The following is a 16,702-nucleotide window of genomic DNA, read 5'->3' on the forward strand; positions in this document are numbered from 1 at the left end:
AGTTCATCACAGTGAATCGGTTGAGTAGGTCTGGGAGAATGAGGAAATAGTACAAGTTAGTTTATCACAGTGAATCGGTTGAGTAGGTCTGGGAGAAGGAGGAAAGCAACAGTGGAATCAGCATTGTTTTCTATCATTCCATTATAGAGTTCTAGAATGAAACTCTCTGCTCAGAAGGTTCCACATGGGAATCTCATAGAACAGTTAGCCAGGCTCCAGAGTGGTGCAGTGGTCTACACTGCATCACAGTGCAAGAGGTGTCCCTATAGTCTCTAGTTCGAATCCAGGCTGTATCACCCCAGGCTGTATCACACCAGGCTGTATCACACCAGGCTGTATCACATCAGGCTGTATCACATCAGGCTGTATCACACCAGGCTGTATCACATCAGGCTGTATCACATCAGGCTGTATCACATGAGGCTGTACAGGCTGTATCACATCAGGCTGTATCACATCAGGCTGTATCACATCAGGCTGTATCACATCAGGCTGTATCACACCAGGCTGTATCACATCAGGCTGTATCACATCAGGCTGTATCACACCAGGCTGTATCACATCAGGCTGTATCACATCAGGCTGTATCACGCCAGGCTGTATCACATCAGGCTGTATCACATCAGTCTGTATCACACCAGGCTGTATCACATCAGGCTGTACAGGCTGTATCACATCAGGTTGTGATTGGGAGTCCCATAGAGCAGCACACAATTGGCCGGGGTAGGCCGTCATCGTAAATAACTGAAGTTGCTGCACTGAAGTTGCTGTCTCCTGCTGCCCTCCAGCTTCAAGAAAAAGAACTGTCCATTTAGACACCAGCTAAATTGCCCAACTGTTGGTACAGGTCCAGGATCAGTTTACTCACAGATCTTAAGCTTTACCATTACAAGGTAAAAACACAACACAGACTTTAAATCGATGTCTAAAGGTAATTCCATCAAATATCGAGAACCACGTCCACTTGCAGACACCCATTCCACAAGGCAGATGCATTCACAGTTTCCATCTGTTTCAAAGACACATGGAACATACGGAATAAATCAGAAAGTCTCCATGGACGATATCGGCCCACAGGGAACATCCTGATGGACTGCCAGGTTGGAATCTAGAGCCTGCAGGTGTTCTGTTCTGTCCCAGAGAGTTCAGAGGTAGAATATGTTTGTTATGTTGCTATCAATTATCCCACTATTGTAGCATACAAATGAGCCTAATGGCCTACGATGGATCTACATGATCAGAACTCCCACAGCGCCATAGGAAGGTGTTACAGGCCTATCATAGCTGGCTGCTGAAGATTGGATTTGATATAATCTGAAGGGTCACTTGTTCTAGGTCGCAAAGGTTGTCACACACCCTCACTCTCCGTTGAGATGATACTGGTGAGAGGATTATGAGATTTGACGCTCACTTGTATGGCGCACCCCGGGCCCAGTGGAAGAACTTTCGCTCGATAGGCCAAAATACAAATAAAATATAAAGTTATGCGCGTTTTAAAAACGTTGCATTTCTTTCGGCCAAATAGTCTTTGAGCTGGTATGTGAAACTTTTGCCGTTGTTTTTTTGTGTGTCGTTGAGGATGTAACTTGGATCAATTTGACTACGCTGACACTTTCCTTTTCTGTGATAGGCCTACTTTTGTGCCGAGGAGGCGACGCCATAGAGGAGAATTCAAGTAAGCCTAGTCCTCCTTCTCCTCCTAGCATGGTAAGTGATGTATCTGTATGTTAGCCTAGTCCTCCTTCTCCTCCTAGCATGGTAAGTGATGTATCTGTATGTTGACTCGTAAACAAAGGTGAGTTAAGAAGTTATTGTTGGCAATATTTTATAGGCTTAACACACAAAACCCCAAAATATAATCAACACGTGTTCTTTCTAATAACAAGTAGCCTGAAATTGATTGATGCAAACATTAGATAAATTATTATTTAAAACCGTACAACTATTGTTAGGCCACAGTCTTTCCAAAGGTTCATATGAGATGCCTACGCGGGATAGGGATTATGGATGATAAATCCATGGTCATATTTAGTCAGATAATCCTGAGTTTTAGTAGAGCCGTTTACAGCCTGTAGAATTACAGACATCAGTGTGAAATAACTTTTGCCAATTCATGACAATGTAGAAACAGAGTGTAGAATTACAGACATCAGTGTGAAATAAATTTAGCCAATTCATGACAATGTAGAAACAGTGTGTAGAAGGAATGGTTAGACAGATGATTTGTCAACATGACATGATCTTGAAGGGGCTGCTTTTACTTTCTGACAGATGGATATGCGAACGCCATATAAACCAATTTTGATTGGTCACAATATGTGAATGCTGATGGTCCTCCTATTGTCTCAGATCTTCAGGACGTTGGGGCCGACACGTTTAGAGCTTTGTCGTCTAAGGACCTGTGACTGCAGTGACACGCGTGGAGCAGCGGCTTGGCGTGTGCATAGCGTGTGTTATCCTTGAGATGCGACCACCGCTCTGTGCCTTCCACAGCAAAACTCGGACATGGGCCGCGCACGGACACACAACCCCTGACCACCCTAAGGCACACCCCGCCCCCCTCCCTATCTCTTCCCCTCTATTTTCTTCCATCCCTCGCTCCCTCCAGCTCCCTCGCTATCGGTATGGTGTCCTTTGGTTCCTCCTGCTTGCCGTCCTGTGCCTTTGGCTCATTGGACCCTCCCCTGCTCACGCTGCTCACTTCCGTGTCGGGGTGGTAGGGCCGTGGTCATGTGACCCTCTCTTCTCCAAAGCGCTGCCGAGTGTGGCGGCCCAGCTGGCAGTCAACCGTATCAACAGGTAGGGATGAGTTCAACACACGTTTTTCCGAATTGATTAGTTGTTGGTTGCTAAGGCCAATTAGTTTCTGAAATATGCTTACTTAAGTTATGCAGGGAAAAAATGCCACAAATACTTTTTATTCCGAACATAATCTTGTTTATTTAAAGGTATCTGTCCCTAATTTTCAAATGGCTATGGATGCCTTCGATCAAACTAATCGATTGATCTGTCTGGTATGTATCAATAGAGACGCTGTCCTCTCACTGGCAGCCACTTTTGATTATGTCATTCTGGAAGAGAAATGTGAGACTTCCAGAGCTCTGGATGGGTTCATGGGCTTCTATACCAGGTTTGTTGTACTGTACATTACTTTTCTTTACAATATGTCAAAATAAATCCTGTCAGGGTCCTACAGGCCGACTTGAGACTTGAGTTCATTCATTAATTCACCAGGGCTACAGGCTTCATCGGGCCGGCCAACCCTGGGTACTGTGACGCTGCATCGCTACTGGGCAAGGGCTGGAACAAGGTGGGTAGGAAACGTCTTGGAATCTATTCATGTAATGGATTGTATTCCATTCCGTTATATTCCATTCTATTCTCTCCTCTCCCCAGGCGGTGTTTTCGTGGGGATGTGTTGGCTATGAGCTGGATGATGTGCGGAGTCACCCTACCTTCGCCCATTCCATGCCCCGACCCACCTGGGTGCTGATCAGCCTCATGCAGCACTTCCGCTGGGCACAAGTTGGCATCATTGCCTCCTCAGAGGACAGCTGGGTGGAGACCTCCATCAAGGTACACACACACACACACACACACACACACTTGTGCATGTGACATTAAAACTTGAAACAAGAGGTGCTATTTTGAAATGGAGATGGATACAAGCCGAATGGAATATGCACTGCAGTGGCGTACTGTGTCTCAGTGCTGCAGACCCTGGTTCGTTCCCAGGCTGTGGCACAACCAGCCGTGATCGGGAGTCCCACAGGGAGGACCACAACTGGCCCAGCGTCGTCTGGGATAGTGGAGGGTTTGGCCGGGGTAGGCCGTCATTGTAAATAAGAATTTGTTCTTAACTGTCTTGTTAAATAAAGGTTACATTGTGAATAATGCGTGACTGTAAAAGCCTCAGGAGTTTAGAAGCCTTTTATGGACCGACTACTTGGGTAATGCATGGCCAGGATAAGACAGACACCAGACACTCTACTTGGCTAATGCATGGCCAGGATAAGACAGACACCAGACACACTACTTGGCTAATGCATGGCCAGGATAAGACAGACACCAGACACTCTACTTGGCTAATGCATGGCCAGGATAAGACAGACACCAGACACACGGTTGTTGAACCAGCTTTCGTTATAGCAGAGTAAGGGTGGCCTATAAGCATGGCCAGGATAAGACAGACACCAGACACACGGTTGTTGAACCAGCTTTCGTTATAGCAGAGTAAGGGTGGCCTATAAGCATGGCCAGGATAAGACAGACACCAGACACACAGTTGTTGAACCAGCTTTCGTTATAACAGAGTAAGGGTGGCCTATAAGCATGGCCAGGATAAGACAGACACCAGACACACGGTTGTTGAACCAGCTTTCGTTATAGCAGAGTAAGGGTGGCCTATAAGAGTTTGTTTTCTAATCAACAAAATGGAAAACAGACCATTTTTACATGAAAATAACTGACATATTTATAAACACCGGTGTCACCGGGTTATCTAATCTCTCGTTCCACGATGGACATATAGAAACAATAACCTAAAATAACCAACAATAACCTACATAGATAACTTACATAGATAACCTACATAGATAACCTACATAGATAACCTACATAGATAACCTACATAGATAACCTACATAGATAACCTACATAGATAACCTACATAGATAACCTACATAGATAACCTACATAACCTACATAGATAACCTACATAGATAACCTACATAGATAACCTACATAGATAACCTACATAGATAACCTACATAGATAACTTACATAGATAACCTACATAGATAACCTACATAGATAACCTACATAGATAACCTACATAGATAACCTACATAGATAACTTACATAGATAACCTACATAGATAACCTACATAGATAACCTACATAGATGTCCGATGATTGTTTTGTTTCTCCCAAACTTGATCTTTTCATAAAGCTTTGGTGATTAAGATTTATTTCAAAGCGTCTCACGAGCCAAACCCTTTATCCATAGTCTTGAGCCAAACCCTTTATCCATAGTCTTGAGCCAAACCCTTTATCCATAGTCTTGAGCCAAACCCTGTATTCATAGTCTTGAGCCAAACCCTTTATCCATAGTCTTGAGCCAAACCCTTTATCCATAGTCTTGAGCCAAACCCTTTATCCATAGTCTTGAGCCAAACCCTTTATCCATAGTCTTGAGCCAAACCCTTTATCCATAGTCTTGAGCCAAACCCTTTATCCATAGTCTTGAGCCAAACCCTTTATCCATAGTCTTGACGACTTGGCCAATGCACTAGGCAGGACAAAAAACAATAAAGCCTTCATTGAGAGGAGGGAAGACTATGCTTGTTTTTTAATTAAATGAAATGAAATGGGATAAAACATTTGTTTTTTATGTTTCTAAATACGAGGTTTATGGGCACAAAAAAAGCACATCTCTCTTGTTCCAACTGCATGTGGGCACAGTGCGTCACGGCTGGATAGGCTGCGCATTCGTTGTCAAAATCCATAACCATTAGACCAACCATTCCCACTATACTGAAATTGGCACTTTGGCGCACGTTTTTAAGGATGCCCACCTCAGCGCAAGCAAGCTCATATAAAACAGGTAAATTACCAATCGTGGGTTTGAAAAGAGAAGAGCGAAGGCTTTAACAGATCGTTAGAGTTCGGCACTAACGCTGCCTTAACGTCAGCCGAAAAGGCTTTTCCCAATAATAATAATAATAATCATGTTTTATTATTGTTTTTGTTGTTATTGCTGTTATTGTTGTTATTATTATTATTATTATTTATTTATTTTAACAGAATGTTACTGCGTTGGGGCACTAATGAAATACAATTTTTTTATTATTGTTATTATTGTTATTATTATTGTTATTTATTTATTTTAACAGAATGTTACTGCATTGGGCACTAATAAAATACAATGTTTTTATACTGTAACTTTGTCCAATGAGGAACTATGACCTCTGACCTTTCTGCAGGTGGCCAACTCTCTGAGGAGTCATGGGATGCCGGTGAGGCTGGTGGTTACCATCGGTAACGACCCTGGTAGTGTCAGGAAGACCCTGGCCAAGCTCAAGAAGGTGGAGGACCTACGATGTGAGTACTGATATCATACACAAGGAGGAATGCTACTTTGACTCTAAATCTTTTGAAGGGAGAAAGCCACTTCACACTATCGAGAAAAACTTAATGTTCAGGTTGAAAACTTCAAAAAGTGTGACCTGTTGTGATATGGTGAAACTCATACATTCACTTATTCAGTCAAGTCAAGTTAATTTCTTAGATTACCAGGAAGCTATAGGCACGTAGCCTTGAGGTAAGAGCTTTGGGCCAGTATCCAAACGGTCGCTAGTTTCGAATCCCAGAAAGACAAGGAATGACATGGGGAAAAATCTGTAGTTGTGCCCTTTGACCGAGCCACTTGACCCCAATCGCTCCAGGGGCGCTGGACAATCATGACCCCAGTCCCTGCGGGTGTCTCAGGGGGAGTTGGGATATACAAGACGCATTTCATTACACACTTGTGTGTAACAGGATAAATATAAGCACCCCCCCCCCCCAAAAAAAAACAAATAATTATAAGCTCTTCCTCTTTTTTCTTTTCACTTTCCCCCTGTATTCTCTCGTTACTCCCCCCTAGTGGTGATCATGTGTATGCACTCTGCCCTGATCGGAGGGGGACCTCAGAAGCTCCTGCTAGAAACAGCAAAGGACATGAGACTGACCGAGGGATCCCTGGTGTTTCTCCCCTACGACACGCTACTCTACAGCCTACCCTACCACAATGTCACTTACCCTGCCCTGAAGAGCAACAGCAAGCTACTCAAGGTGATCAGTCTTGGTATCTGTTGTGTGTCAGCATATGTAAAGCGTATTTGTTGCGTAGTGTATGTATCTTCAATTGAATTGTATGTGCGGGTTGACACCTTCTTGCCCAAGCTGTCTATTCTGTTGCTCATCTAATAACGATGATTACTAGTCTGACTTTAATCCTCAATCCCTTTTTAATGTGTGTATTGTTGTCACATGACTGAGGAAACTGTATATGTGTTCTAAATCTGGCAAATAAAATGGATTCATTCATTTAATTTAAAGGCCTACGATGCCGTGTTGACAGTCACTATAGACTCTCCCAAGACATCTTTCTACCAGGCCTATCAGGAGGCTATAGACAGGGGAGAGATAGCGGGAAATGTCAAGCCAACACAGGTAAATACATACAGTGTGTGTGTGTGTGTGTGTGTGTGTGTGTGTGTGTGTGTGTGTGTGTGTGTGTGTGTGTGGTGTGTGTGTGCGTGTGTGGTGTGTGTGGTGTGTGTGTGTGTGTGTGGTGTGTGTGTGCGTGTGTGGTGTGTGTGTGTGTGTGTGTGGTGTGTGTGTGCGTGGTGTGCGTGTGGTGTGTGTGGTGCGATAAGTTGAAAAATAAAAATACTGTCAAAGTCCAACCAATCATCATCCTTTGATTCTTGAAGGATTGCAGAAACCGTTTGGACTGAGATTTGTCCAAACATGGATGTGAATAGGTTTATGCCTCATTATTTATGCGTTGTTCACCATCTTGAACTCCCTCTCTGCTCTGTCCATCTCACTTTCCCGCCCATCTCTCCTCTCCAGGTGTCTCCTCTGTTTGGGACCATCTACAGCTCCGTGCTGTTCATGGCCCATGCTGTCCACAGGGTCAAGGCCTCAGGGGAGTGGCTCTCTGGGGGGAACCTGGCCCAACACACCCACAACCTGGCCTTCCAGGTACATGGATGATTTAATGTACAATGACTTATATGTGTCAATACTGTATTCACTTTTGGGCACTGGCCACCCGGGCTAGTTTGATACATGGACACTGACGATTTAAAGGGGCAACCTGGGATTCAAACAACAAGAAAGTGGTTACCCCCACCCCTTTTTGGGGGAAACAGCTGAGGCTTGATGCTGGAGAAATGCAACCAAAAAGTTATAGATGGAAATATGGATGCAAGGACTGACCGTCCATGATGTCAACATGATAGTTTTAACCATGTTTTAATGACTGTATTATTATTAAACCCTAAACTCTGCCAGGGCTTCAGCCACCCTTCAGCCACACACACACACACACACACACACACACACACACTCCTAACCCTGTCTAAACAGTTCTGTGATCTGTTCCAGGGTTTCAGCCACCCTGTGAGGACTAACATGTCTGGAGCCGGCGTGGCTGACTACGTAATACTGGATACAGACGGGAAAACCTGGGACCTCAGGCCCACACACAGGTAGGATGGGAGTCTGACCCTAACACTACGGCATCCGTACAGAACAGACATGTGGCTGACATGGTGAGGTTAGGATAACGGTTATATGGTGACATAGTATGTTGATGATATTGGTGGTTAACGCAGTGGTATCAAACTCCGCCCCGGGTGCTGCGTTCTGTCTTCAATGAGGATATATTTCATCTCCGTCAAAATTAGCATCTGTAAATAGCCCATCCAACTACCTCATCCCAAAACTGTATTTATTTATTTATCTTGCTTCTTTGCACCCCAATATCTCTACTTGCACATTCATATATACATATATATTTATTGCCTTACCTCCCTTATCCTACCTCATTTGCACATACTGTATATAGACTTGTTCTACTGTGTTATTGACTGTTATTGACTCTGTTGTTGCTGTTTGTGTCAAACTGCTTTGCTTTTTCTTGGCCAGATCGCAGTTGCAAATGAGAACTTGTTCTCAACTGGCCTACTTGGTTAAATAAAGGTGTTCTCAACTAGCCTACTTGGTTAAATAAAGGTGTTCTCAACTAGCCTACTTGGTTAAATAAAGGTGTTCTCAACTAGCCTACTTGGTTAAATAAAGGTGTTCTCAACTAGCCTACTTGGTTAACTAAAGGTGTTCTCAACTAGCCTACTTGGTTAAATAAAGGTGTTCTCAACTAGCCTACTTGGTTAAATAAAGGTGTTCTCAACTAGCCTACTTGGTTAAATAAAGGTGTTCTCAACTAGCCTACTTGGTTAACTAAATGTGTTCTCAACTAGCCTACTTGGTTAACTAAAGGTGTTCTCAACTAGCCTACTTGGTTAACTAAAGGTGTTCTCAACTAGCCTACTTGGTTAACTAAAGGTGTTCTCAACTAGCCTACTTGGTTAAATAAAGGTGTTCTCAACTAGCCTACTTGGTTAACTAAAGGTGTTCTCAACTAGCCTACTTGGTTAACTAAAGGTGTTCTCAACTAGCCTACTTGGTTAACTAAAGGTGTTCTCAACTAGCCTACTTGGTTAAATAAAGGTGTTCTCAACTAGCCTACTTGGTTAAATAAAGGTGTTCTCAACTAGCCTACTTGGTTAACCCTTAGGTGTTCTCAACTAGCCTACTTGGTTAACTAAAGGTGTTCTCAACTAGCCTACTTGGTTAAATAAAGGTGTTCTCAACTAGCCTACTTGGTTAACTAAAGGTGTTCTCAACTAGCCTACTTGGTTAAATAAAGGTGTTCTCAACTAGCCTACTTGGTTAACTAAAGGTGTTCTCAACTAGCCTACTTGGTTAACTAAAGGTGAAATAAATAAATTAACATTTTAAACAGTGGTGAAAAAGTACCTTATTGTCATACTTGATTTAAAAGTGAAGATACCTTAAGAGAAAATGACTCAAGTAAAAGTGAAAGTCACCCAGTAAATGCTACTCGAGTAAAAGTAGGTATTTGGTTTTAAATATACTTAAGTATCAAAATTAAATGTAATCGCTAGAATATACTTAAATACCAAAAGTAAAAGTATAAATCATTTTAAATTCCTTATATTGAGTAATCCAGACAGCACGATTGTCTTGTTTTTTTAAATTTACGGACAGCCAAGGGCGCACTTTAACAGTCAGACAGAATTTACAAACCAATCATTTGTGTTTAGTGAGTCTGTCAGATCAGAGGCAGTAGGGATGACCAGGGATGTTCTCTGTTTAGTGAGTCTGCCAGATCAGAGGCAGTAGGGATGACCAGGGATGTTCTCTGTTTAGTGAGTCCGCCAGATCAGAGACAGTAGGGATGACCAGGGATGTTCTCTGTTCAGTGAGTCCTCCAGATCAGAAGCAGTAGGGATGACCAGGGATGTTCTCTGTTTAGTGAGTCTGCCAGATCAGAGGCAGTAGGGATGACCAGGGATGTTCTCTGTTTAGTGAGTCCGCCAGATCAGAGGCAGTAGGGATGACCAGGGATGTTCTCTGTTTAGTGAGTCCTCCAGATCAGAGGCAGTAGGGATGACCAGGGATGTTCTCTGTTTAGTGAGTCCTCCAGATCAGAGGCAGTAGGGATGCCAGGGATGTTCTCTGTTTAGTGAGTCCGCCAGATCAGAGACAGTAGGGATGACCAGGGATGTTCTCTGTTTAGTGAGTCCGCCAGATCAGAGACAGTAGGGATGAACAGGGATGTTCTCTGTTTAGTGAGTCCTCCAGATCAGAGGCAGTAGGGATGAACAGGGATGTTCTCTGTTTAGTGAGTCCGCCAGATCAGAGACAGTAGGGATGACCAGGGATGTTCTCTGTTTAGTGAGTCCTCCAGATCAGAGGCAGTAGGGATGAACAGGGATGTTCTCTGTTTAGTGAGTCCTCCAGATCAGAGGCAGTAGGGATGACTAGGGATGTTCTCTGTTTAGTGAGTCTGCCAGATCAGATACAGTAGGGATGACCAGGGATGTTCTCTTGATAAGTGTGTGAATTGGACAATTTTCCTGTTGAAATGTAACGAGTACTTTTGGGTGTCAGGGAAAATGTATGGAGTATAAAGTACATTATTTTCTTTAGGAATGTAGTGAATTAAAAGTAAAAGTAGTCAAAACTATAAATAGTAAAGTAAAGTACAGATACCCCCCCAAAAAATGACTTAAGTAGTACTTTAAAGTATTTTTACTTCAGTACTTTACACCACTGATTCTAAAGTATATTGAGTTTGTCCATTTAAAAAACATTTTTTTAAACTTGAACCACCCGTGGGTTGTATATTTGACACCCCTGTTCTACAGGATAGACATATTTCTGACTTGGTGAGGTTAGGGTTAGTACTCGTACTACTAATGTTAACGACGCACTCCAGCCATGTTTGAACTTTAAGTGTTAAAAAACTAAATCCCACGTATAAAATGCAGTAAAGTACACACACTTAAAAAATATATGTTGTGAGCAGAATATTTTTTTGTTGTTGTTGAAAGAACTGCATACTTCATGGTGTAGGCCACTCACGGAGTTGATCTGAGGTTATCGGCCTTCTCCCTTTGCGTGAGGATCAATAGAGGAGCATTAGAGGGCGAAGGAGGAAAGACTCACCCCTCCACTTGTGATGTCATGACTGACCTGGACCACCTATTGAGATGTGCCTTTTGTTAAGTAAATCAGGTGTTGAATGAGGTGAAAAGGAGACAGGAGTGAGACTTTAACCATAATCCCCTTCCTGTACAGGATAGAGATGGCTGCTGATATGGTGTTAAATGAGGTGAAAAGGAGACAGGAGTGAGACTTTAACCATAACCCCTTCCCGTACAGGATAGAGATGGCTGCTGACATGGTGTTAAATGAGGTGAAAAGGAGACAGGAGTGAGACTTTAACCATAACCCCTTCCCGTACATGATAGAGATGGCTGCTGACATGGTGTTAAATGAGGTGAAAAGGAGACAGGAGTGAGACTTTAACCATAACCCCTTCCCGTACAGGATAGAGATGGCTGCTGACATGGTGTTAAATGAGGTGAAAAGGAGACAGGAGTGAGACTTTAACCATAACCCCTTCCCGTACAGGATAGAGATGGCTGCTGATATGGTGTTAAATGAGGTGAAAAGGAGACAGGAGTGAGACTTTAACCATAACCCCTTCCCGTACATGATAGAGATGGCTGCTGACATGGTGTTAAATGAGGTGAAAAGGAGACAGGAGTGAGACTTTAACCATAACCCCTTCCCGTACAGGATAGAGATGGCTGCTGACATGGTGTTAAATGAGGTGAAAAGGAGACAGGAGTGAGACTTTAACCATAACCCCTTCCCGTACAGGATAGAGATGGCTGCTGACATGGTGAGGTTCCTGGGTAGAGATATCCACTTCCCACACGGTATCTCCCCCAAGACTGACTCCAACTGTTGGTTCATCAAAGGCATCATCTGCACTGGAGGTACACACACAGATGCTGACACACACGCGCCGATACACGCAAGAACACACAGACACATGCAAATATTCCTTGATGTATAGTTAACATAAAGCATGGTATTAGTAACAAAAAGTCACACCGTTTTCTTTCAATCACTTTGTTTGTGCTACATTTTCACAAAATATATCATCAAAATGGACGGACCAAGGCGCAGCGGGATTTGAGTTCCAGATATTTATTTAAAGTGAAACTTCTCAATAAAACAATAAACACGCAACGAACTTAGGCAAAGCCGTACTATAAAGCTAACAGTAATATTGCTAGCGATCGACAAGAAATGTATTGCCTTGAAATGGAAATTGGATTCCTCCCTGCCAGTTGCAATGTGGCTATCGGAAGTTAATAGTTGTATCCCACTGGAGAAAAATCACTTACTGCTTGAGGAATAAGTTAAAGACATTTTACAGAATTTGACAACCTTTTATTGACTATATGGAGAATCTCCCCCCACATCTCATTGATTGAATCTATATATAATCCTCACATAATGTTTCACACGTAACGTATAATATGTAGCCTACGGCAGGTGATCCAATGTCTCGTTATTATTTTTTTCTTATTGTATGTTTGTTTATATAATTATAATTATTTTTTTGTTACGCTCGTCTGTTACTGTCACTTTGTCCTGTCGTTGTCTAATATCTTTTCACTTTTGTTTTGAATGTTCTTAATTGGAAAAGGCAAAAATGAAATATTCAAACAAAAAAAACACGCAACGACCCGCAACGACCCGTGACTACGTGGTGCAACAAACACAATATCCCACAATGCAGGTGGGAACAGGGACACCTTAGAGACCAACGTCAGCTGCCTCTAATTGGGAACCACACCAAGAGCACCAACATAGAGATGAAAAGACTAGAACGCCCCCTAGTCACGCTCTGACCTACAACACCATAGAGAACCAAGGGCTTATTTTTTCGAAACACTAAGCACATTTTCAAATGACTAAGTACAACAAACAAATTCACTAAATTCACCAAATCACTCTTTTAATTCGGATGCATATTCAATCTCAGTATCTGCTTTTCAAAATGCGATATTCACTTCACTTTTGATATGATTTTCTTGTCATTTGTTAACAGTATAATTAACTAGCAGTTAATCAAACTGCTCAAATCTGATACCGAACCAAAATGATGTAATTAAATCAAATCCAATGTTTATTAGTCACATGCGCCGAATACAGTGAGATGTTTACTTACGAGCCCCTGACCAACAATGCAGTAGTAACAATGAAAAGTAACAAGTAATTAAAGAGCAGCAGTAAAATAACAATGTGGAGGCTATATACATGTAGCAGTACAGAGTCAGTGTGGAGACTATATACAGGGAGTACCAGTACAGAGTCAATGTGGAGACTATATACAGGGGGTACCGGTACAGAGTTAATGTGGAGGCTATATACAGGGGGTACCGGTACAGAGTCAATGTGGAGACTATATACAGGGGGTACCAGTACAGAGTTAATGTGGAGGCTATATACAGGGGGTACCAGTACAGAGTTAATGTGGAGGCTATATACAGGGGGTACCAGTACAGAGTCAATGTGGAGACTATATACAGGGGGTACCGGTACAGAGTTAATGTGGAGGCTATATACAGGGGGTACCGGTACAGAGTCAATGTGGAGACTATATACAGGGGGTACCAGTACAGAGTTAATGTGGAGGCTATATACAGGGGGTACCAGTACAGAGTTAATGTGGAGGCTATATACAGGGGGTACCGGTACAGAGTTAATGTGGAGACTATATACAGGGGGTACCAGTACAGAGTTAATGTGGAGACTATATACAGGGGGTACCAGTACAGAGTTAATGTGGAGGCTATATACAGGGGGTACCGGTACAGAGTTAATGTGGAGACTATATACAGGGGGTACCAGTACAGAGTTAATGTGGAGGCTACATACAGGGGGTACCGGTACAGAGTTAATGTGGAGGCTATATACAGGGGGTACCGGTACAGAGTTAATGTGGAGACTATATACAGGGGGTACCAGTACAGAGTTAATGTGGAGACTATATACAGGGGGTACCAGTACAGAGTCAATGTGGAGGCTATATACAGGGGGTACCGGTACAGAGTTAATGTGGAGACTATATACAGGGGGTACCGGTACAGAGTTAATGTGGAGACTATATACAGGGAGTACCGGTACAGAGTTAATGTGGAGACTATATACAGGGGGTACCGGTACAGAGTTAATGTGGAGGCTATATACAGGGGGTACCGGTACAGAGTTAATGTGGAGACTATATACAGGGGGGTACCGGTACAGAGTCAATGTGGAGACTATATACAGGGGGTACCGGTGCAGAGTCAATGTGGAGACTATATACAGGGGGGTCCAGGACCAGTTGCAGAGGGAGGTATTTAGTCCCAGGGTCCTTAGCTTATTGATGATCTTTGAGGGCACTATGGTGTTGATGTTGAATGCTGAGCTGTAGTCAATGAATAGCATTCTCACATAGGTGTTCCTTTTGTCCTGGAGGGAAAGGGCAGTGTGGAGTGCAATAGAGAATGCGTCATCTGTGGATCTGTTGGTGCGGTATGCAAATTGGAGTCTGTCTAGGGTTTATGGGATAATGGTGTTGATGTGAGCCATGGCCAGCCTTTCAAAGCACTTCATGGCTACAGACGTGAGTGCTACGGGTCGATAGTCATTTAGGCAGGTTACCTTAGTATTCTTGGGCACAGGGACTATGGTGGTCTGCTTGAAACATGTTGGTATTACATACTCGGACAGGGAGAGGTTAAAAATGTCAGTGAAGACACTTGCCAGTTGGTCAGCGCGTGCTCGCAGTACACGTCCTGGTTATCCGTCTGGCCCTGCGGAATGTTGACCTGTTTAAAGGTCTTACTCACATCGGCTGCAGAGAGCGTGATCACACAGCCTTCCGGAACAGCTGGTGCTCTCATGCCGTGTTATTTGCCTCGAAGCGAGCACAGAAGCAGTCAGGCTCGTGTCACTGGGCAGCTCTCAGCTGTGCTTCCCTTCGTACTCTGTAATGGTCTGCAAGCCCTGCCACATCTGACGAGCGGCAGAGCCGATGTAGTACTATTAGCTTATATATAGTTTGTTAATAACTGCTGAACACCAAAACATTCTATTTATTTACCTCATAAATGTATCAGTTTGACATCAATTTATGTTATGTTATTAATGGATGTGGCTGTAAATATTACATCGTCTGTCTCCATCAGCCAGTGTGCTTCAATAGGACAAAGACTCCCTATGTGCTACCATTATAGCGTAGTGTACAATGCACTGCTGAAATACCTGGGATTATACCGTATACATTGATACATTAAGCTGATGAATTTCAAGCAGAGAGACAGGTGATACTGTATCAGTTGAAAAGTCACGTAGAAAAGGGGATATTGTACATTTGTCCATGGGGCAGAAATTGCATACAACACCGTGGTACGTTTTTACCAGCCGACTGGTTTACAATACCACTATATCTGATTATTTGACCACAGTACTGTATGTACTGTATCTACTGTAGTACTGTATGTACTGTAGTACTGTATGTACTGTAGTACTGTGTGTACTGTATGTACTGTAATACTGTATGCACTGTAGTACTGTATAAGGATAATGAAACTAAAATGGTGCATGTCAAGTTATATTAAACTTCTGTATGGGAAATTACATTTAACATCTAATATTTGTGTGTTCAGCACTTCAAAAATAACCGTTTTTAAAACGTGTATCTCGTGTGTTTTTTGCTAAATGGTGAGCATTTAGTCATCTGATGTATTGATGACTAAACTAAATGTTCTCATGGTATTTCACGGAAAAAGTAGATTTTGCGACTCAGGGGTGAAAGATGTGTAAAACTCCAATGAATGCACAATCAAAGGTTCTGAACAGAAGATAGGGGGTGTTACAAGTGTTATCAGTTTAGAGTTTTGTACTTAAAAGAGTTTTGAAAATACTTGTGAAAATAACACCAAAAACTTGTGAAAAATTGCTGAAATGTTTTCCCCAGGTGTGGATCCGTTCTCTGCTGTTAGGATCTTCCTGGGATTCTTCCAGACGGGTTTCGTCTTGTTTATTCTAACCTACTGCATCAAGTAAAGCTCTACAACATGATCTTGCCTATACAGTCCTTCTCATACATGTTCCACTATACGTACTGGCCACAATTCCAAACTAAGGGGAAAGATAGGTACCATCTTAACTCTTAACATCTTAGTTGTCTGACCAGTTGAGTTGGCTGAACTGTCCCTGAATTGTTAGCATTGGCCCTTTTAAGGGCCACCCCTAGAGTGAATGTTGGTTATCCTATTGGTTATGGTCTTAATGAGGTCAACCATCCATCATTTCTCTTTGTTTATGTCTCTGTCTCTTGTTGTCTAGGCGACGCATCAACCACATCCGGTTGTTCCGGGGTCCCAACAAGATCCTGCTCACCCTTGACGACGTCACTTTCATCAACCCGTCGCTTAGCAACAAGGTCAACAGTTATAGACTAATGCAGGAGTTAAATATTCAAATAGACAAT

The 16,702-nt window shown here is 42.8% G+C and overlaps 1 protein-coding gene across 1 annotated transcript in view; it reads left to right on the plus strand.

Annotated features, from left to right (window-relative positions):
- The first annotated feature begins 1,373 nt into the window (after nt 1–1,373).
- The window catches only part of LOC110532910 (retinal guanylyl cyclase 2-like), a 30,652-nt gene continuing 15,323 nt past the window's right edge, over nt 1,374–16,702 (plus strand). Inside the window, exons 1-13 of the mRNA XM_036989247.1 lie at nt 1,374–1,382; nt 2,609–2,799; nt 3,029–3,130; nt 3,235–3,310; nt 3,397–3,576; nt 5,985–6,102; nt 6,647–6,834; nt 7,102–7,215; nt 7,621–7,752; nt 8,158–8,261; nt 12,028–12,146; nt 16,187–16,271; nt 16,558–16,654. Coding sequence (XP_036845142.1) covers nt 1,374–1,382; nt 2,609–2,799; nt 3,029–3,130; nt 3,235–3,310; nt 3,397–3,576; nt 5,985–6,102; nt 6,647–6,834; nt 7,102–7,215; nt 7,621–7,752; nt 8,158–8,261; nt 12,028–12,146; nt 16,187–16,271; nt 16,558–16,654 — 1,515 coding nt within the window. The remainder of the gene's footprint in view (nt 1,383–2,608; nt 2,800–3,028; nt 3,131–3,234; nt 3,311–3,396; nt 3,577–5,984; nt 6,103–6,646; nt 6,835–7,101; nt 7,216–7,620; nt 7,753–8,157; nt 8,262–12,027; nt 12,147–16,186; nt 16,272–16,557; nt 16,655–16,702) is intronic.

This window comes from Oncorhynchus mykiss, chromosome 9, assembly GCF_013265735.2.
Source record: "Oncorhynchus mykiss isolate Arlee chromosome 9, USDA_OmykA_1.1, whole genome shotgun sequence".
In the NCBI taxonomy this organism is placed as follows: domain Eukaryota; kingdom Metazoa; phylum Chordata; class Actinopteri; order Salmoniformes; family Salmonidae; genus Oncorhynchus; species Oncorhynchus mykiss.